Here is a 22,156-nt window from a genome sequence, read left to right on the forward strand (position 1 = left end):
ATGGTTAAGATTGTTTTTTTTTTTTTTATCTACAATACGCAGATAAAATAAGTGGTAAATACCACTTCTATTCCACCTCAGAAGTGTACATATATGTTTCAAATCATAGTAGTTTTTTTTTTTTTTTTTTTTTTTCATTTTAATTTGTTTATTCATTCGCATTATTTAGTATGAATATAACAGGTGATATAATTGTTTTCATCAATAATCTTAATTAATATCTGAATATTTCTATTACTTAACTTCAAGGTTAAAATTTACAAGAAGTATTTATCATTTATATCAGTATTTGGAAATTTCTTATTTTAGTTTACATACATATTAAATTCGTTTTCTTAATTAACTGAAATCCCAATCAGAAACATTTTTATCTGTTTAAATTATTTTTTGTCTGTCTTTAGTTCATAGTCTTAGTTATAAATTAGCCTTTTTGGGGATTGAATAATTTAATTTTTAGTAAAAATTTAAAAGTATAAATATAAAGTAAATAACAGGCTTTAATGAGGCATAAAAATCATATCTTATTCATCTAAATCATATCGTTCATATCTAGTTCTTTTTAAATTTGATATACAATAAACAGGGTTCATACCCTATTCGGATGAAAAAATTTCATGACTTTTCCAAGACTTTTTCATGACTTCATAAAAAAATTTCATGACCTTGCTACATGATGAGAATAGTACTATTTAATTTTAAACTGGAAATTTTTTGGAAATGAGCATTAGCGAAACTTCTACGTGAATGCTTCTACCTCATCGAAACACTTACTTGAGATTGAAAAAATATCAGTGTACACCTAAAAACTAAACTCTATTCTTATTTGTCTTCATCCAGGGGCGGCATTTCAACGTTTCATTTGGGGGGTCGAGTTTCTTAAATGTGAGTTATCTCAGTTTGGATTAAAATACATATTGGTTAACAAGATAGGATCATAAAATGGATTAAGTATTTATAAAAATAAGGCTATTAAGAGAGTTTAAATATTAATTAATATAGTTTTATTTGATCATAAATTATTCCTGAAAATATTTTGACATTAGTTTTTACCTTTCAGAAAGTTTTAATGTACGATTTTTAGAATCTGGAAATCGTGTTACTTTATTCCATCAATATGCAATGTCGTACTTTTTTGCCAATATAACTAAAGATGAAAGTCTTTTTTGTCCCAGTGTGCTCCGAAGATAATTTTCTAACCTCCTAATGCACAAAAATGATCTTTCACAACTAGCTGAGCCAATTGGAATGGTTGCAAAACAGTTGAAGCTACAAAGTTAGAAAACACATCTCTTAGATTTTTCTCTTGAAAATAACCCAGGTAACTTTGAATATTGTGCTATTCTTCGTTTTTCCTCATTGAATAGTATAGTGGCTATTTGCAAAACAATTCTCCTTGCTCAGTGCTATAAATTTTACTTATAATTTAAACATTTTATTTCTCCTTTTCAATAAACTATCAACATAACATTGAGCTTAAGGCCAACAATACAGATAAATCTTTATCATCAAATCTCATTTTAATTTTATTAGAAACAATCTATTATCTGATACAAAATACTAATTCAATTTTGTGACTTTATATCATCATGTTGATTTTTGCCACCTTCTAAATTCATTTGGATTTTTTCCGCCTTTTTAAAATTGGCGCGAATTAAGATTTTTTTTAAGTTTTGCTCTTGGTTAAAATATACATCCAAGCAAAATTTATTAACTGTTTCGACTGTAGATTTAGCTGAAGCATGGACAGTCCGAAAATTAAGGTTAGCGGATTGAAGATGTTTTGATAAAGTACAGAATTTTTTTTAAACTCTCCACAATACAAGCAAAGCGAATAAACATTCAAACTAAGTCATACGCATGTAAAAGGATGTCGGCTTTTCCTTGAAAGAATCGCTTTCAAACAGTCCAAAATTAACAAGGAGGGTTTTTATAACTTTAACTTTTGAAGAATATCTTGTGTCACTCAGAAATGACAAAGTTAAGGAGTAACCAGAAAAGGCATTTGTTGATGAATGACTTTTTTCAAAAATGGTGTGTCTTTTGTAAGAATTTTCTTTGAATGTATACAAAGCATTGGGTTGCTGAAATGTCTTTCTACCAAAAGGAATCGGTGTTCTCTCACTAACTAAATATACATTTAAAATATGAGCGTAACAACGTACGCAAAATACTAAGGAATTTCTTGTAAAATCGTGCAGCCACATCACTGGTCCTCTCATAACACTAAACACACAAGTATGAAATATTTAGTCCACACGAGGAGATTACTGTTTTAGTTGAAACAAACTGTGATTCTCCATCACTTTTTTCTGCTCTGAAAAGGGCTGCAAATGATTTACAATTTTCTAAGTTACATCCAAATAGCAAAATCCGCTTGTGTAGTAGAAATGTCTGAAGATTCATTGACTATTATCGAGAATCAATGGGCGTGTTTTGTATTAAAAAAAAAAAAAAACCTTTGGCATATCGTCGCTTCAGAGCAACAGTAGGCTATCTTAGTGTTATTTCTGGGATTAAATGTCTTAGTGTTGCTTTGAGGTGACGATATGGTCGCTGATTTGCAATTTACGTAAACTAAATTTGCCCGTTTCTTATCATTCTGTGCAAAAAATTTGGGGGTGCAACTACCCCCTCTCGCTCCCCCTATTTGCCGCCCCTGTCTTCATCATATAACTTTTAGTAAAGTTAGTAAAACTACAGTGAATGAAATATAACGGTGCTTAAATGTCTAATAATCTTTATAAACAGGTAAAATGATAATGAATGGGACAAAGGTTGAATGAGTCATTAAAACTAAGTTTCAATAAATTTGCTTCAAAGGTTGGCTTTTAGCATCAGCAGTGCATTTAAGCATACACATAGCTTGACAGTACTTTGGTTCATTAAAGAAAAGCCATTATTCAGTAAATTCATGTTTCTAAACCAAATATTTATATTTAAAAAAAAGAAAGAAAAACATTCAGTAGCGATTAAATCTTCTGATTCAAATGTACTTGTTTACTTATTTGCACATTTTCAAAGGCAAATAAATTAATAGGTTCAGAAATTCCTGAACATAGGGTTTGATTCCTGACATTAAACGTAGTAGTGGGTCGCATGGATTAGTTCTGCGGGCCGTATGTTGGGCAGTACTGTTTTAGAGTATTAGAATTCTATTTCTGTGTTTTATCACCTGACTAAAGATCTACATTTTCTAAAACTTTCAACAAATTGAGATAAACTCTGATAAATTTAGTAAAGTTTTTACGAGTGATGAAAACAAACTCGGATGCAATTGAATTGCATTTTTTAAGTGGGCGTAGCAAAATCAAGAATGTGCAAGTTCGCTACTACAGAATATAAAAAGTCTTGAAAATAATGGTAAATGCAAAACGAGTGATGTCCAAGCAGTAAAATCACATTGCGAAAAAAAGACGAGTGGCTGCTACAGGAGCGGATGTAATGAGATTTCAAAATTCAGAATTGTTTTTGCGATCATTCAATTTTCCAGTTTTAATAGGTAAGACTGTTAAATCACTCAATATTTCTGATGCTCTTTTAGCAACTGTTATTTTATCTTTGCCCAGGACATTTTTTCATGAATTTAAATAATTTTCCATGACTTTGAACGAAAATTTTAATTTTCCATGACTTTTCCAAGTCTGAAATTCGCTTAATTTTTTTCCATGACTTTTCAGGATTTCCATGACCCGTACGAACCCTGAACAAAGTTCTCATTCTATCTTCGGTTGTCAAATTTTGCACATTTAATGGGAAAATAGAACAATAATTTGAATAAAAACGATTAATAGTTATTGAAATTATGTATAGTTTGCTGTGTGTATGTGTATGTAAAAAAATGAAATCTTTGACAAATATGAGAGCGGTAACGTTGTTAGGCTTTCTTACACGTTACAGTTTCACCATCAAGACAAACGTACATTCAGCAAAAAATTAAACTGCAACATATGAATGTATTCTAGTGTAAAATATTGCAGTTTTGAACGTCGAAATAAAGATATAAATAGTTTTATAAATAAATAATTACTAAATAGTTATTCTTTATAATGAGAAAATATGCAATTAAAACGTAAGAATATTTTACGTTAACTGTAGAATTATGGAAATCTCACCTTTTTTTTAATTATTATTATTATTATTTGATAGTTTTAACCAAGTTGTCTGGGTTCTAACCTTCATTTAAGTACTATCTATACTTCGTGGTATTTAATTCAGCTTTGGATCCCTGTTTTAATCTCCATAACTTTTAGTTTTTCTTTCAAACTTGAAACATCAATCTTTATATTTGTTATACATTCACTTCAAAATTGATTTAGCTCTAGAAATAATTATATTTCTTCATCAGGTACGCTCTCAAGCACATTAACTGAATGATCGGAAGTAAAGAATACCAACTGTATGTGTTGCGCCACCTAGTGACAAAGTTTGTCCCAAGCATGCCCCATTAGGTGCCTTATCCTTGGCAGATTTAGTGCTTTTTATTAAAGTGTAACTTAAAATGGTCGTCTATCCGCCCCTGATTAGAGTGCCTCTGTGTATTAACCTAAATGATTAAAGATATCATCCCCTTTCTTTTAAATAAAAAGAAATTTGATTTAAACTTGTGATAGTTGCAATTTTTTTAACCGCTAGGTTGACATGTGATTTAAGGCAACCATGAATTTTGACCTTATTAATTTGAGATGACAGGTAGATATATTATGGCATCTTTTAGCAGGGTTCTATTCTTAATGAATATTCAATAGTTTGTGAAGGAACAGAAATATTTGATAAAATTCAGTTTCTTAGCTAAAATATTGAAAATAAATTAACATAGAATCCAAAGTTTTTGTACAAAGGAAACAAGCCCAACAAGCAGGGTTTCACAAATCCTGAACTACTAGTTCTTTTAGAAGGTGAGGAAGAAAAAAAGTCAACATAAATATAATTTTTGATCTAGCGAATTATTATTCTTTTTGTTGTCTTAAAAATTCCAAGCAAGACAAGATTGTCGCTTGTAAAATTTAGATTTTTCAATTTTCAACATTTTCTAATTTCTTGCTGAACAATGTATTACGTATTTTGAACACCTTATTAATGTTCAGTATGTGTGAAAACTGATATAAAGGGGAAAAAAGAACAAGTTTTAGTTTGAAATTTAATTGAAAATAGAGGAACTTAGTTATTTAGTCATCGCATAAATTTAAAAAGTTGTTGATTTACAAAAAAAAAAAAAAAACGCAGAAAAATGCCTCTTTCCATGCAGTTGTAGTTTATTTTAAATTTAAAGCAATCTAAATCAAACAAGAAATTTTAATTGAAGTTTATTTTTTTATTTACTTATTTATTTTTTTCCAATATCTTAAGATTAAAAAATAATGTCCTCAAATAATTCAAGGAAACGGTTTTTTTTCTGCTTTAATTTTTAATTTGTCTGGCACCTAAAAGTTGGTTTTGACAACTAAGATATAACAATTTTTGTCAAACTCTGCACATGAGAACACTGAAACAGGAAAGGAATTTAAGTATCTGAGGAGCATGTGTGCTAATGAAATCTGAATTAACATCTTGTGGATGTTGTTTCAATTTACAATGATTAGTTTATCTGAAGGGCACTTTTTGTAATTACAATTTTTGTGAAGGACCTGTTCCAAGATCCTAAAAAGGGCTTAAATATGTTTGTACATAAAGCAGTTGCTTTGGTTCGAGTAAGGAAGCCTACAGCTTGTGGGTCATATCCGAGCAGCGAACAGATTTTTTCAAGCCCGTAAAATGCTCAAAAACCAAAAAAAAAAAAAAATATTTTTTTTAAATTGATAAATAACCTATCCCTTTTTATGTGTTTTAAAAGAGAACTTAGCCAAGAATTCTTAAAAAACACCATTGAGTACATAATTTAAAAAAAAAATGCATATGGGGGGGGGGGGACTAGGCTATCTGAATTGAAGTACTGTTGGAGTGTTGGCAGGGATCGACCAAGTCATGATGATGCAAAAGTCTTGGTAAAATTTGGTGCCCATTTCATCAGAAAAACTGCACATTTTAAAAGTAGTTGTTTAAAAAATAAAGAGAGGTAAAGAAAGAAAGTTTCCCTATTTTGGAGCTTTCTAAAATTATGGTACCCAGGTTCACAGATTTGCACGACGGTGTTTTAACCAGGCCGTAATTGTTGGCCTGCCTCACCTTGAAAAATGTACAATGAAGCCTTTGAGTAAAAGAGAATGGAGATCGCCGCACAGTGGAGTATTTGACTGAAAATCCTGGCCAAAAGTCCAAAATTAAAAATTTACCCGATTTTTATGAAAATTTATTCTATGATAGTTGACTAACTGGTGCATCGATCGGCACCTGTTTTGGAAACTTGAGTCACATACAATTGCTCATAGCCTCGTTGAAAGATGAGATTTCTATAATAATTTTCGCTTTTTTGTTACGTTTCAGCTTAATTATTACGTTTCAATGTAGATTTTTTTTGTGGCTTTCTAAATGAATGGAATTGAACCAAACCAATTTTACGATATAAAGAAATGTCAAGGCTTAGTGCTAATTACAAATCAAAGTAAATATTTTTATTTTATTTTTGTGAAAAAAAATAAAGAAAACTTGGTACATGAAGTTTTTAATGGCTTTTCGCCTTAATTTATAAGTAGAGAAAGCTTTTTAAATGGGTGTCGGGCTCGGTCGGGCTGTTTTGAAAGTTGCATCATATTTGGCAAAGTCTCTAGTGCTAACTTCAGCAAAAAAATCTTCCGCCTACAACTGCCCTTTTTTTTAATGATTTTTTTTTTAAAAGTGCATAATCCGATCTTTTTGTGACAAGTCATGATTTTAAACTGAATTTACCAACAAAGATTTAATAAATTTGTAAAAAAGTTATCATAAGCGCTACTGAATGAAAAGATCGACATATTTGAGCGCACAAACAACAATAAAATTTCAGACACGAGTTTCATGGTTACGAGAAACCGCTTCATCAATGGGTAAAGATGTAAGTTATGGAATGAGAATCCTCCAATTAATTTTGAAACGCTTACCTTTATGCATCGCTAAAGAGATTCATTGCACCCCTAAAACATATGTTTGCGTTCAGTTATGTTAATTTTCTCATGTACGTTAATGAGTTAATAAATTAAATTATTTTGTGATCTCGCTAAGAAAATTTGCTCTTCCTTAAAATTGAGATTTTAGATGAAATAAATAAATATTTACATTTTTTCAGATCATTGCTGCAAATAATGTGCCGGGGGAGGGGGTCTTTCCCCCTTATACGTAGCAAAAGGGGGGAACCCCCCCCCCCCCCCCACTTACTAGTGTTAGGAGACAATTGTAATTGTCTCCTAACGTTCCTACGCTAGCGAGCTATCCATATTTAAGACATTTCACCTACTCATTGTGAAATTAAAGTTATATAAAATTTAAGTTCCAAGTTTGTTCGTACAATTTTTAGCGGACACATCACGCTATGTCAAACTAAGAATCGACCCAAGGTACGAGTACAATATATACAATTCAAAAACAAAGAGCTTTTGAATATCCATTTTCGAGTGTTTTTACAGTTATAATATCCTAGTTCATTTATTTATTTATTTTTTTTAATAGAAAAAAGGTTCTTTGTAACCCCGAAACCCTTGTCTTTAATTCTTTTTGTGCATGATTAACTCAGGGTTTTAATGATAGAAACCAAACGAAAAGAATAAAATTGATTTTTTTTTTGGTTTCAAATTAGTGTTTTGTACAGAATACTAGGATTTTTTAACCGCTTTTTGCTCCCCCCCCCCCCCGAACAGTGCATTTAATTACATATCTTCAAAGGAAAACAGCCATTCGCATCGAACATGTTTACTTATCACTTGTCTAAGCATTTTGGCAAAGAGCCAACAGTGGCATCCATTTCGGATCGAGTGAAAATTATTGAAAATTTTTATTTCAACTCATTGAAAAAAAATTCATTATAAATCAGTGAAAGAACATAACTTCACCGTTTTCGCTGTAAATGAAGGTAAGATGTTTATATTATTTCCTTAAAAAGTTTCAGAGTCATAACATTATTAGAATATTGGATGCAAGAATTTTAGTTTACATTGATTGAATAATTGAAAAAAGTCGAAAAAGTGACCTCCCTTTGTAAATTCTTAGAAATTCGGTTAATTACGTTAGAACATCAAACAAACCATAATCTTGAAGAAAATTATTTTTCCTATCTTGTGATGCATTGGGTTTTTTTCTACGTTTACTAGGATCGTTTTTACGGTCGTAAACATGCAAAAGTCTAAAACGTGGATAAAATATTAAATATTTCATTTTCTAATTCAAATTTTAAAAATCGAGTTTCAAATTGTAACATCAGACATTTCAGACAACTTGTATACTAAGTTTTGTGTCTATAAGTGGGATAGCTTTGCCGTACAGCGCACAAACGCACACAAGGGTGTCGCCGTCAGAAGAGTGAAAATTTCAAACTAGTTTTGGCCAGGATTTTCAGTCAAATACTCCACTGTGCGCCGGTTTAAAATATTGCATGCTAACAATATTTCTCTGAACAACAATTGACCATAAATTATCTACATATATTCAACACATCCAAGCGTGTATCCACAAAAAGTATGAAAAGATAATTAAAATATCAAAATTTAAATTTTGAGCAGTGAAACAAAATGCTTAGTAAAAGCCTGAAACCATAAACATATAGTAATGTTTCAAACTTTAGTAATAATTACCTTCTAATAAATCAGTAGCAAGACCTGGTTCTGCTGTTGTATGAGCAACAAATTCTGAAAGTATGACATCCATACTGCATGAAGATCAAACCTTGGAAGCAGCTGAAACAATCATTTAATAATTAATTAAGATTCAATTCAAAAATTTTTTTATAACTATATCCAGTTTTGATATGAATCACAGAGTGGGATCCTGGTTTGGAATACGTATGGGGGGAGAGGGATTAAAGTGTAAGAATACTTTTGCAAAAGAAAGAAAACTTTTTTATGGGGAGTTTGTAAAAACAGTAAGTGTTTTTCGTGCTACATTATCTTTAGTCGTGGGACAGTCAACTATATTGTTTCATTCTACAACAATGGAATTAGAAAATAAAAAGGCAGCAAAAATGAAAGAGAAAAAAATTTCAAAACAAAGCAAAAATATGGTTTTTATAAAACTGTTTTGGTGAAAACTTCTTTTTATTGTTTTATTTTTTATTTATTTATTGCTATTATTTTAAATTCCTTTTAAAAATTAAACTATTTTTTAACGAATCTGTACAAACTAAGTGCTTTTTCTGCAGTCTTTATTTTAATTATTATCATTGTGAATATAATTTCTTTTAAAACATTAGTTTTCTTCAGATTTAAATACCTGACGCTAACAAAAACATCAAAGTTTTTTTAATTTACAAGAGCCAAACTCTGCATTTTACATTTTTTAAAGTGTCAAACAGTATGAATTTAAGAAATATCAGTTTGAATGCGCATACAGGAGCACACGCATCTATTTTATTTCTCGCCCTCCCTCTTTTTTTAAAGTTTTTAAATAGACATTGAATATTTAATGGGGGTGGTTACATAATTTTTTTTCCATTTAATGGAAAAGTCCCCTTTTATATTTGCTTATACGGATATCCTAACCCTCATTTAACTAACGTATTGTAACAAAAACCAATATAATATGCGAACAAAGTCTCGTATAGGTTTCACAAGAAATGTGTTGGTAAAACCCTCCCTGATACAAAAATCTGGTGATGGCCTTGTTGATTTTGACATTTCTTTCTGTCCATTTTTATGGTAAAATTGTAGGTGATTCACTGGGGAGCGGGGGGATATACAAAATTTTTTTTGGAGGGGCCCCCGAAAGTTGAAAAGTGCTCCCCCCCCTTGTGCTTACACTGTTTCACTAACTAGTTTTCATGACTTTGCTTTTTAGATGATTTTGAGGATCCTCTTAAGACCGATTACTATACTTTTAAGTACATAAATATTATTATTCACTGATATACTTTGAACAGGGGCGAAAAATATCTTCAACATTTAAAAAAAAATTAAATGCTAAACCCTGTATACTTTCACCGAGATGCTATAAAATGAATGGTTTTAATAAGGAACATTGTTATGATGATTCTAACATGAGGGCATGGTTATTAAATAGGCTTGCCAGACGTCCCGGTTTTCAGACAAAATTCTGACGTCCCGGCCGGTTTACTTCACGTCCTGATGAAAGATAAATTTATTTATAAATCATCAAAAAGGTTTAAAATAATTGAGTGTGAAGGGTTATTTAGAAAGATTATTCTTTATCATTTGTAACATTGACTTATAAAATTAGAACTGGATTAGTTTGTGAGGATTTTTACAACAAGATATAAATCAAAAAAGACTTTTAAAAAGTCTTATAAAATGAAAAGTATATCTAAAATAGTGTTCATTTTCTTATTCCTCCTTCAAAGTGTTTTTCTACCTCAAATAAATTGTAAATATTTACATCTTGGAAATGAAACGTTCAAAGTTTATCTGCTTATGTCATTTTTTATTACATCTGTTTTATGTTCATAGTTTGTAACCATTTATTCATAGCATTGAGAATAAACTGCCGTACACTCTAAAAATCAGCCACAACTGTGTACCCTTTTGAATGGGAGGGAGGCATTAATTTCGGTGTCCCGGTTGAACATTTCAGAAATCTGGCAAGCCTATTAGTAAATAAACCCATACCTCATTTGAGTTTTTTAAAATTAATTTATATTTTTACCATAAAATATTATGTAATTGAGAAAATCATAGCTTCATAACATGTTGTAAGCTTGATTGAAGAATTCAGAAACTATTTGTTTGCGAATTTCAGAGCAGTTGCTGATTTGTTCTTACAGCCATGATACAATTGAGATATTTTGATACTACTTACCGTCAGTCTTGCATAATATAGACGAACGCGCGAACGGCGTTCGCAGAAAATTTTTGGCTCTGCAGAATTTTTTTTTCAAACTGCTAACGTTGATTTAAAAAAAAAAAAAGTTTATTTATTTATTTATTTTTTTTAAGGGAATTTTTAAGAAAATCCAAGAGTTTATTTATGTTAAAGCCTTTCTCCAAAATCCTTTTAAAGCACATGTGTAAAAAGAATAATGGTTTTGGCAGTTTTCTTCAGTTGGTGAAAAATAAGCAAACTATATGTTATTGTAAAAAAAAAATTAAATGATTTAAAGCACTTTTTTTTGTCTCTTTCATATTTGAATATAAATTTAATTTTTTATTCAAGGGTGAGTTAGGCAAAATAATTATTTGCAGAAAATTTTCCAGTTCGGATTTGTGTTCGCAGAAAGCTTTTTATTTTATCTAAATCTGCTTACCGTTTGCATTAACATTATGGTTTTGCCAAGAAATTACCATGTAATTTCTTTCATTTGGCATTTTTTATAAGCTGAGAAATAAATCTAGCATTTCGTAAATAGCTTCGGATCGATTTGGCTCTTCTAGGTACTTCTACACATATTTTTAAAAATGTAAATTTTTGATCCCATCAAAGAAAAATTGCTGGACAAACCACGATATTACCTTCCCTTGAATTCGCAACCGGTGAGTTAAGTATATATTTTGTTACTCCCAATGACTCCAGTATTACTTCTTTAGCAAAGAAAAATGCTTTAATGCGAATATGCTTTGTATAGTGTGCTCTTTTTAAATAACTAAAAAAATTTCTTCATGTCACAGAGGAGTCAACTAAAAAATAATAAATGAAAAAATAATTTATCCCTATGTAAGGAGAGATGCCCCCCCCCCCCCCCGCCCTCTTATTAAAATGCGCCTTTGTGATTCACCATATCAGAATCAGAAATAAAGTTGACTAAGTTAAAAAGTTAAACTAATAAAACGCACGTAGCTGTTTGGATAAACACTAGTGAGGTGGGATATGTAGTCATTTGATTGGTCAATCGTTTCCCTGTCTTGAGTTGCAGGGCGAAGGGGAGTCACTAGGAGGTTTGAACGTAGCACGAAATGTTGCAACCGACTATTTTCTCAGTAATCCTTCCTTCTCGTGAGGGAGAAATAGACGTCACTGGAAGTTCCGGACAGCTTGAACGTAGGTCGCCAGTGGTGAATTGCTGCACATCTCAAAAGTTTTTAGCATCTTTGGAGCAGCACAAGTTTGTTTTCTTCAGAAAAAGGCTGAACTTTTTGGAACTTGTAAAGCTTCTATCTGAGCTTTGTTTTGCCCAAGTCACACTGATCGCTCACATATTCCCGTTCCACCAACCATCTCTTTCATGGAAACCCGAGGATTTCATTGAACTTGCTTTTTGTTGGCCTTACGATTAAAAGTGCTCATCAGGGCCGTCGAGAGGGGGGGGGGGGACAAGCCTATGCATTGCATAGGGGCAAGTGAGAGATTGGGGACCCGCGAAGCGGGCCTAAGAGAAAGATAAATCTCCCCCCCCCCCTTTTATTTCGAAAACTTTTTAGTTGAAGGAAGTCATTTAAGATTAAAAGTTTTTGATTTGCAACTCCAGAGCTCGAATACGCTACCTAATAAGGTGATTAACAATGCTACCGAAAATGGTAAAACATTCCATGCCACGTGTTTTTTGGGGGTAAATTACAAGCTTCAGACAGTTTCTGGTGTAATGTATTTTCAGAAGAATAGAAAAGAATGCTTCCCACAAACACCATGAAAAATTACTCTCATTCACAAAGCGTCAAAGTAAGTTATAAGTTACGGCATGTGTTCGTTTTATCTTTTGGACCCGACATTAAATAGTGGCTGCAGCGCCCCCTATAGTTCATTGGAGTTGTGAATAGAAGTGAGTTCAGTGAGTGATCATGTTCGAAGCGAGTCCCCCTATCGACGCCATTAACCAAAAAGAATTATTATTATTATTTTGATTTAAATTTATCTATTTATTTTTTGCGTGAATTCAAAGCAAAAGGCAATTGCTTCTTTTTGAAAGATAAACAGAACTTTACTAAAATCGACAAGGGGCAATTAAAAAAAAAAAGACTTTTAAATAAGCACTTGCATTTCAGCGTTCGAAACTCATAACAAGGCAGGAGACGCAGTTTGATGAAAAGATTTTAAAATATGAGTTGATTTGAGTTCTGGGCACAGTGATACAAATTGAAACTATTTCTAGTGTTGTTCTAGAACAAAAACGTGTGGGGGGGGGGGGGGGGCTTTTGAAACAGCATTCCTCATCAAAGTGTATAGAACGCCCTTACATGTCTAAAAGGGGCACAGTTATGTCACCATTAATTAGAATCAGTGCTGGATTTACTTATAAGCTAAACAAGCTAAAATAGCTAAGGTCCCCCGCTTCTTTGGAGGTCCCCAACTCTCGAAAATATTGCATGAGTCGATCCTAAAATAAGGAAAACTACTTTAAAAAATGAATTTCATTTTTACGTGCTTGAAAACATTAAGATCTTGCCAACTAGGGACATTTTAAACTTCTTCAAATGCGCGAGGAGGGGGCAGAGGATGCCAAAATGTGCCAAATTCATCTCCTTGCTACATTCTGCATTAAAAATGTAAAAAAACGGTTATGACGTTCATGTAACACATTGCTTGCTTGAGATATAGTTTCGTGACTAGCATGTTCACATTTGCTATTTATTTTCAAACGTGAATTCCGTATTTTGAAAGTTCTTTTGTTATATTGCTTGTTTTTATTACTTCTACTGCATACTGTCGATCTCTTTGGCTTGGGAAAAATTTACTACACTACCTCTATTCCTTTTCGTTTTCTACACTACTTGTTATTAAAAAACACAAGTAGTGCAGAATAATAGGGGTTTCTTACTAAGTTCGAATGTAAAACTATGCAATCAATGTTAAAATATCAGAGATTTGTACAAATGAACTGCTTTGAAAAACCCTAATTGTTCTAGAGGTCTTGAAAATAATTTAAAAAGTTTCTGAAACTGCTTGAAAAGTGCTTCAATTTTATTTCCTATTGTGTGCATAAAGTAGGAATTGTCCGAATGGTTAGGGTGTTATTTTCTCATTACCTAATTTCTAAATAATTCCACCATTTCTTTTAAAGCATTTTTAAATCTTGATCGTTTTTCAGTAAATTCAGTGTTATGTTTGTTGATGAGTTGAAGGGATGATCAAAAACTAATTATATACCGAGAGTCAATGTGAGCAAGTGACAATGCGTCATCGTTTCTCCTCCCTCACACTTTCTCTCTATCGATTAATGTCATCGATTTGTCGAACCAAGAGCAATTTGTATTTTGTACTGCCTTAGTTTGCAAAAGAGTATAAAGTTTAAGAAATTTTTTTTTTTTTTTTTACCTGACGTTTTTGTAGTTTCTATTATCCCGTATAAGGCATTAAAATGCAGATTTTTTTAATGTATTTTTCAAAAAAATTTCCGGGGGAGAAACCGCCGGACCCCCTAAAATTGGAGATATTCTACTCTCAACCCTAAGGAGGTCACTACATCACTCTCCTGATATCCCTCCTCCTCCAAGGTAAAAAAAGACAGCACAGCAGAATTGTTTAATTTATTTTATTTTTTTCGTTAAGCACACACACGGGAGGAGAAAACACGTCGTGAGGAAAAAACAAATAAGTGGTCTGTTTTGCTATTGACATCAAGTTGTTCGAGCTCCAAAAAGGGTTCCCCATACTTGAAATCGCAAATCAATTTTAACTGAGAAAAAACACCTTTTTATTAGATCAACTTTTTTTTTTTTTTTTGGATATTTATGTGAAAGTGGAACTTAGAAAGAGGAGGCTAAAGATTAAAGTGAAAAGTTAGGGGCCCTGAAGAAAGTTGCATAGGGGCCCATAAATCCTGTCGACGGCCCTGGTGCTCATTACGTACTTTTTTTCACACTTTCTGAACATAGCAGATTGTTTATTTGACCATTGTAAAAATGCCATAAAACAAAACACAAACTAGGAGATTGATTAAAAACTGATTTCTAACTGAAGTGAGAGAAAAAAGAAATAAACACTCACTGACATTCTGAAAAAACTAAAGCCAACAATGAAGAGGAGGGGGAAAAGCTTACAGGAGAGTTTGTTTCGCAGAACATTGCATTAATTGAATGAAAAGATATAATAAGAACCTACTGGTTTCTACGAGCTGTTTCATTTTCTTTTCCAAATTCTGTTACTCAGCTGGTGTGGCATTGTCTGAATGGGCCATAGGAGGGATAGAAAATGAAAAAGAAGTTTGGGGCCAGGCCTGTCATTAAGAGGAGTTAAAATACATATATATATATATATCCTTATATTCAAATATATTAAAGTTAAAAGACAAAGCTTAAAATTTTGAGAAGAACATGCAAATATATGCGTAAAAGATGCCTAATTTATGCAAATAGATTGAGCAAGGAGCTAATTCATTCCTGCAAGTCAGTGATAAATGAGTCAACATGGGGCCCGACAGCAGCCCTTGATGAGCTCACTCGGAAAGGAGTTTCCTTTCCTCCCTCCAATTCAATCAATAAATGTGAGGCACACAGTCACTATTAGGATTCTGGAAAAGATTTTCTCCTAACTGCTACAAAATCAAAAACCTTAAATTCAATTTTTGTATGGAAGGATTAAGTTTGTTTCGAAGGAAATTGGATCTTTTTACAGTATTTAATTTACTGTTCACAAAATTCTAAAATATGAGAAGATATTCTTTAAAAAATTCTAAATCATGAAAATCAGGCCCATCATAAAATGTGGTCTATAAACAGAATCTAGGCAACCATCAACCCATAAAATAATTATATTTTCTCGACACATTTAAATGAATTTAACTTAACATTATTCTAGTAACTCTTTCTCGCATCAGGCCTCATAATATTGTTCTTTCCGAGATATCCAGCTTTTCATCTCTCTCCCAAACATTAGTTTTCAAAAAAGAGTGTATTATATTTGGTATCACAGGAAAAAAATGTTATATTTCTCAGAAAATAAATTTTCTTTTTTTTTTTTCAATCAATGAGCAAAACTAGTTCGTTTTCCATAAATGTTATCTTTTGAGTCTAAGTTACAACTTTAAATTTGTATTCTGTTTAAAAACAATTAAAAATATTATCCTTTCTTGGTTTAAGAACAATTGGTTAGCCAATTTTTTTCCATTTTTATTTAAAAAATTGTCGTAATATGATGAAAAAAAATCATTTAGCATGTGCAAAAGGGGGAGCGAACTGGCCTGTTGCCCGGTGCATCCTCCAACCAGTGCACATTCTTTTTAATTTTATTGTCCTCAAACCTGTGCAGCTTCGCTTTTTTTTTAAATTAAACCTATGCTCTCTTTGGGATTCAAGGTTGGCGTCCTCTCAGGTGACCCAGTCCCCCCCCCCCCCCATGCACAAGTCATTATTTAGTACGTTAATTGAATCATGTTATTTATGATCTGGGCTATAGGGTGTATTAGAAGTCTCACAGTATTTTGTTTTTTATTGCAAAAATTACAAACTTCCTTCTTTAAACGATATTAAGATTTTCGTAAGAAATTAAGTTTGGTAGTGTCCGTTTTATTAGTTTTTCTTAAAGCTTTCGAAAATGGACTCGTTCAAAAAAAAAATAAATAAAATAAGGGAGGATTCCTGATCTCAGTCTTTGTATGCCATCCTACTAAAAGCTAAATATAGTAACACGAAAATATGCAATTATGTATCTAGGATCACAAGAAATGGCCATGAGTTCACCGTTTGAAAAATTTACTATTCTCAAGTTTAAAGAGAACTAACAAACGAAAAGACTGAATAGGAAATACTTTATAAACGCAAGGGATTCAAGGTCAAATTTGTTTTTCTGCTAAGCTGGAAAATAAGAAACTCCCAATAGGCACATTGAATTTGCTGCAAAGTGTAAACATTTTTTTTAACTGAGAGGAAACAAACAACACGGAAATTTCTTAATTAGTGAAAAATAACAGGAATTATAATATAAATAACAAAAATGCATACGATTTTATTTCCTGTACACTTGTAATGAATGAGTCATCTGAAAAATGAAATAAAAGGTTCTTTCTCACAGTACAAAATTGCGATTTTTTGAAATATACACAAATGTTCAGACATAAATGAGTAGAATTTAAAACAACAAACAGTTGCAATATAAACAATAAACAAGCAGTTACAGCTAGGATCAAACTGCAGTTAAGAACGTAGTGGAGGTCAGCTCCCTAGAGTCCCTAGTTCAACCTATCGAACGAGCACAATAATAATGTCATTTTGCTTTTCATTTGAGGAAACAACGTCTTAAATTACTGTTTTTTGAATTATTTCAATAAAGCTGAGGTCAAATGATTGATTTGATAAATCAAACTGTGCAATGAATTTCTTTTCTAAAGTAAAAAACGAAATTGCGGTATTCTTGTCAAAAAAATAAGTTAATTTGTCAATACTACTGACATTGAATGTATTTCTCATTTCAGAAATACTGCAATGATTTTGAAATATGTATTTGTTTTTCTTTTTCAATATCTTCGTTAGGCGTGGTTATGCTTTTCTTATTTTCTGAACAGCCAATAGCGTAATTGTATGGTTGTTTTGCTGCTTTTATTTTTCTGATCGTTGTGATGCTTTCTGTGAGTGAATTTTGCATTATTTATTCAGTTGTTGAAATTGTCAGGCGAATATTGACGATTATTTAGTACTTTCTTGATTTTATTCATCTTCCGTGTCATGCGTTTTTCAACTATGCCTCAATTTGAATATTTGGTATTGCGATTATCTTATGGGTAGCTAACCTCCGGTACATTTCATACCATCAATTATAAGTGTAATCCCTAAGTGTATTTGTTTGTGTGCATTTTAAGATGCTATACTTTTGTGAATTTTATCGTAAAATTTTCAAGCTACCTTACACTGTTCATGAATGATACGGACCTTTTTTTTTATCGACATTTTACTCGGCTAATAACTATGACACAGGATTTTAAGTGTAATTTTAATAATTCATTGTTATTACAAGCAGGTGCAAAATACATACAAAGATAAAAACAATTTACCTTATCAATTTTTTGTTATAAAGTTCTGATGCATAACTTTTAAAATCCGAATTAAGCTAAGCCTAAGCCGTATTATAGGTTTTGCCCTATAGCCCCCCCCCCCCTTGCTGATATCAACAAATATTTGATATTTAAATTCGTTCCTGTCACTAGATTTCGTTTCAAATTTTTTTTTTAAGAAATCGTTAACAAGAACTTAAAATACTATAGAATATCTGAAGATTTGAGTTTTATTTTGTTCTGTCATAATGTCATTCATGGCCCTCTCATTTATTGCAACCCCCCCCCCCCCCGATCGTGCATTTCCAATTTTAATAGACTTCGGAATACACATTTAAGAATCAATTTTAATCTCACTTTTTTCCTCCCGGTCGCTATTGCTTTTGTACCCCCTAGCACCCCCCCCCCCCGTGTGGGAACCATTCGAGGATTTAAAAGGGGGATTCATGAGATCCATCCCCCCCCCCTTTGGCGACCCAATATTGCTTTTAGCGGCATTGTTGCTACTTATGTTTGAAAAAAATTGCTCCAGACATCCCTATTAAACTCAAAAAATTGCTCCCCCCCCCCCCTCCTTTCCGATAAGGAGCACTTCAAAACCATCCGCCCTTGGTGAGTGCCATGATGTTTGCAATCAGAGAAAAGTTGTACAAATTTCAGTCATAAACAATTTGAAGAATATTACTTCATTTTTTCTTATCCCTCTTACCTGAGGAATATCCTAGCTATACACTGGTTAAAATTTTACTAGGAAAAAAAAGTACCATTGTGGGGGAAAAAGGGGGGGGGGATAAAATAAATTTGCATCAATAATGCACAAAAATTGCATTTGGAGGGGGGAGAGGTCTTTTTTTTAAATTATTTAAAATTTTCAACAATTTATAATCTTTAAGATCTATAGGTAGTCACTAATTAGAGAGCTGTAGTAACTTTTATGCATTTTTAATCGACTTCTTTCATATGTTAATGTTTTTCAATAATCATTGTTAAAATAGTTTAACACATTAGTTTGCATGAGAATGAAAATGGTATTTCAAATAATGAGGAAACAATCTTCACTTTTAAAATACTTTTAAAAGTTTTACATTTGTTTTTGCTTATGAATTTAATTTAATTGTAATGTTTTTTCTGTTGGCATCATTTTCAACTGTCCAGTTAATGACAATAAAATCAATATCATTTCAACATTTTTCACCTTTTCCTGTATTTTAACTACAGTTTGAGGCAGAGCATTTTTTAACATAGGTACTATGCGACACCATTGTCGCGTAGTGAAAAAATTCTGTCGCCTAAAAGATGCAAAATCAAACTACTGGGCGACATTGGAAAATTCAACAATGGTTCCAATCCTCATTTTTGTTAAACGGATTTCAAACCTTCCTTTTTTTTTTCCTCTTGAGCAACAGACATCGGGCATTTTCCAGCGGTCAACCAAAAGCAATTTTTCTTTTTTTTCCCTACTCATTTAAAATCGCCCGACTGGGTACGAAAACATGTCATCCCCTGCAGGTTAAGGGGTGCTAATCGCTGTCGCCATCCAGTCATCATTCTACCTCGGGCAGACTCAGTGGTTTAAATTCCAGACTAATCAGTGATTCACTCGGGGTGTGACGATTTTTAGCGGGAGCTTGAGGGCTTATAAACAAAATGGGCAGTTTAGAGTAAGAGTTTAAGAACGAAAGGCGTTTCCGTTGACAGAATTTTTTTTCTCGCCACCACTCAGCATTAAACGTTGTTCTTTCCTTCATCAAAAGGTAAGGGAAATAAATGATTAGGCTTTGATTTTAATTTGTTATTTAATTCAAATACATACGCTTTTTGTTTTAATATATGTCTGGATAAATTAGGAGAAGAATGTCGGATATGGTTTAGAGCGGGGGTTTTCAACCTTTTTTACTCATCGGCCACATTGCAAATTTTTGGAGATGAGGCGAGCCAACAATACTTTAGTTCATATGGTTTAGTTCGCACCCCCCCCCCTCCTCAACCTGCCACATTCATCCATAATTCTTTTTAGAATAAACGCTCAGTAGCATGGGGTAGGGGCGGATACAGAAAAATCTTTTGAAGGGGACCCGGTAAATTGAATGCCTCCCCCCCCCCATACACATTCATTCGATGTTTCATAACAAAGTTTTCATGAATTTATTTTAAAATGTTTTATTTATTTATTTGTTTATTTTTTAAATATTCCTTCTGGTCAATATGAATCTACTTCTAAAAGTTCATGAATATTATTTACTAACTAGAAAATCACCCGTCAAGATATGACGGGTGAAAATTGCTTCTACATTTGAACGAAGCCGATGCCTGTTTGGTGATATTTTGATACTTAAAATTGTAACCCTAACTCCAGTGGATTAACACAAAACTCCAGTAGGTAGCGTTCATTGTTGACCATTTTTTCTTTTCTTTATTCCCCTGAAACAGTAAAACTGTCTTAACAGTAAAACTTAAGTTGCCGGATCAAGTTCAGCCTGTCACAATCAAGTCTTTCCCTGCATGTTAAACATTACCAAAACATATTATGAAATTATCATGCTGTGGCGCAAGTTTCATTGTTGAAATATGCGGGTTACTCGATGATTTGCTATTATATATATGAGGATATGATCCCTCCGAAACTGAAAGCTGGATCCGACCATGCATTTATTTGACTTCTAGAAAGTGGTAAATGCTAGCCAAACGTTCGCTTGTATCACGACTCGACATATTTAAAAAATACTAATTGTTCTATGTTTCTATTTGTAACAAGCACATCTGTTTCGTTTTAAATGTGCATATTTGATGCGTCTGTTCTTGGTTATGCAGAAATAAATCACCAGGGTCATTTTCCAAACTTTTGCCTAAACAACATTTGAAAAATTTCAAACATAAATATCATCAACTGTTTTATTTCTTTCGGGAAAAATTTCTTGTAATAGTTTATTTTTAAGGGTACAATCATATTTGAGGCAGTGAGAAGCAAAGGGATGCAAGTGGCAAAATTAAAAATTTGGAGATAACCAGTGTAAACGGTAGGTGAACCCCTTCTGTGTCTTCTGGCAAGAGATGGTACTAGTAGAGTACCCTGGTAGGTGCTCTTGTATAGCATGATTTAGAAAAAAAATTCAATGAAAGCCTACTTAGGACGTAATCTTTATACGCGCTTTACTCGAAACTTGAAAATGTCCACATGCATCCCTTTGTTTCTCACTGCCTTATTTGAGCTTAGTATTTCATACAACTAGAGATATTTTACTTTAAAAGTAAATTTTTCACCTTCAATGTCATGAGTGTTACTGGACAACATGACAGTATTTCTACGAAGTATTTAAGTGTTTAATTTTACAAAAATCATACATTTTATAAATAAATTTGTCCCTTTAATCGCATTAAAAAAAAATAATATTTTTAAAATAAAAATGCACAATATTCATCATCATGAGTGTTACCAAGAATCATATTTTCACTGCCTGTCAAAATTATAAATGAAAAGAAAAAAATATTTTAAAATATTATTGTTAGGAAGATAACATTGCTTTTAAGTAAGCTACAAATTTTAATAGAGTTATTATACGTTTCTTTTGTTTTTTTGAATTGAATTTTAGAACTTGTTTACTAGGTAACACTCATGACACATATGGTTAGACTTTGTTAAGACGTGCCGTTTCCGTTAATAATTGTGGTTTTTCCAAGAAACTGCCATATGATTTCTTTCATTTTAACTACACATTAAAAAAATATATACAGGGTTTGTCCGGAAAGTAATGAGCTTTATTTTATTGTGACGCGACCGCTTGGAAGTGGTGGGGGGAACCCTAAGCTTTCCAGCGAGCCATGCCTCAATCGCCTCCGAGCTCTAAAACGGTGAGGACGTCATTTTAAGGAGACCCCTGTTTCGCTCCCTTGTCATACTAAAAATGGAAAGAACGATTGAACAACGCTACGCGATAAAATTTTGTGTCAAAGTGAACAAAACTGCCAAGGAAACCTTCGATATGCTTCAGGAGGGTTACGGGGAGGCTTGCATGTCCTATTCGCAGGCAAAAAAGTGGCACAAAGCTTTCAAAGAGGGTCGTGAGGATGTCACCTACGAGGCCCGGTCTGGACGCCCTTCAACCTCGAAAATGGACAACAATGTGAGCTGTGTGCGCGAATTGTTGAACTCAGACCGCCGAATGGGTGTTCGTTTGTTGTCAAACTCTTTGAACTTGCCGAAAACAATTGTCCATGAGATTGTGTCGGAAG

The 22,156-nt window shown here is 32.6% G+C and overlaps 2 protein-coding genes across 5 annotated transcripts in view; one reads left to right on the plus strand and one right to left on the minus strand.

Moving 5' to 3' along the window:
• LOC129223992 (OTU domain-containing protein 7B-like) overlaps positions 1-16,989 on the minus strand; it is a 72,369-nt gene extending 55,380 nt beyond the window's left edge. Inside the window, exons 1-2 of one of the 2 annotated variants that reach the window (XM_054858383.1) lie at positions 16,881-16,989; positions 8,697-8,798 (exon numbers count right to left, since the gene is read on the minus strand). In XM_054858383.1, the coding sequence (XP_054714358.1) occupies positions 8,697-8,769 (73 nt within the window). In that variant the 5' untranslated portion in view covers positions 8,770-8,798; positions 16,881-16,989. Of the gene's footprint in view, positions 1-8,696; positions 8,799-15,042; positions 15,087-16,880 lie in introns of those variants that run through there. The other variant, XM_054858384.1, reaches the window with a different exon arrangement.
• A 477-nt stretch (positions 16,990-17,466) lies between these two features.
• LOC129224304 (transcriptional repressor p66 alpha-like) overlaps positions 17,467-22,156 on the plus strand; it is a 47,499-nt gene continuing 42,809 nt past the window's right edge. Inside the window, exon 1 of one of the 3 annotated variants that reach the window (XM_054858738.1) lies at positions 17,467-17,503. The gene's annotated coding sequence lies outside the window, so the exon portion shown is untranslated. Of the gene's footprint in view, positions 17,504-17,537; positions 17,671-22,156 lie in introns of those variants that run through there. The other 2 variants (XM_054858739.1, XM_054858737.1) reach the window with 2 other exon arrangements.

The sequence above is a fragment of the Uloborus diversus genome, chromosome 6 (genome assembly GCF_026930045.1).
Source record: "Uloborus diversus isolate 005 chromosome 6, Udiv.v.3.1, whole genome shotgun sequence".
In the NCBI taxonomy this organism is placed as follows: domain Eukaryota; kingdom Metazoa; phylum Arthropoda; class Arachnida; order Araneae; family Uloboridae; genus Uloborus; species Uloborus diversus.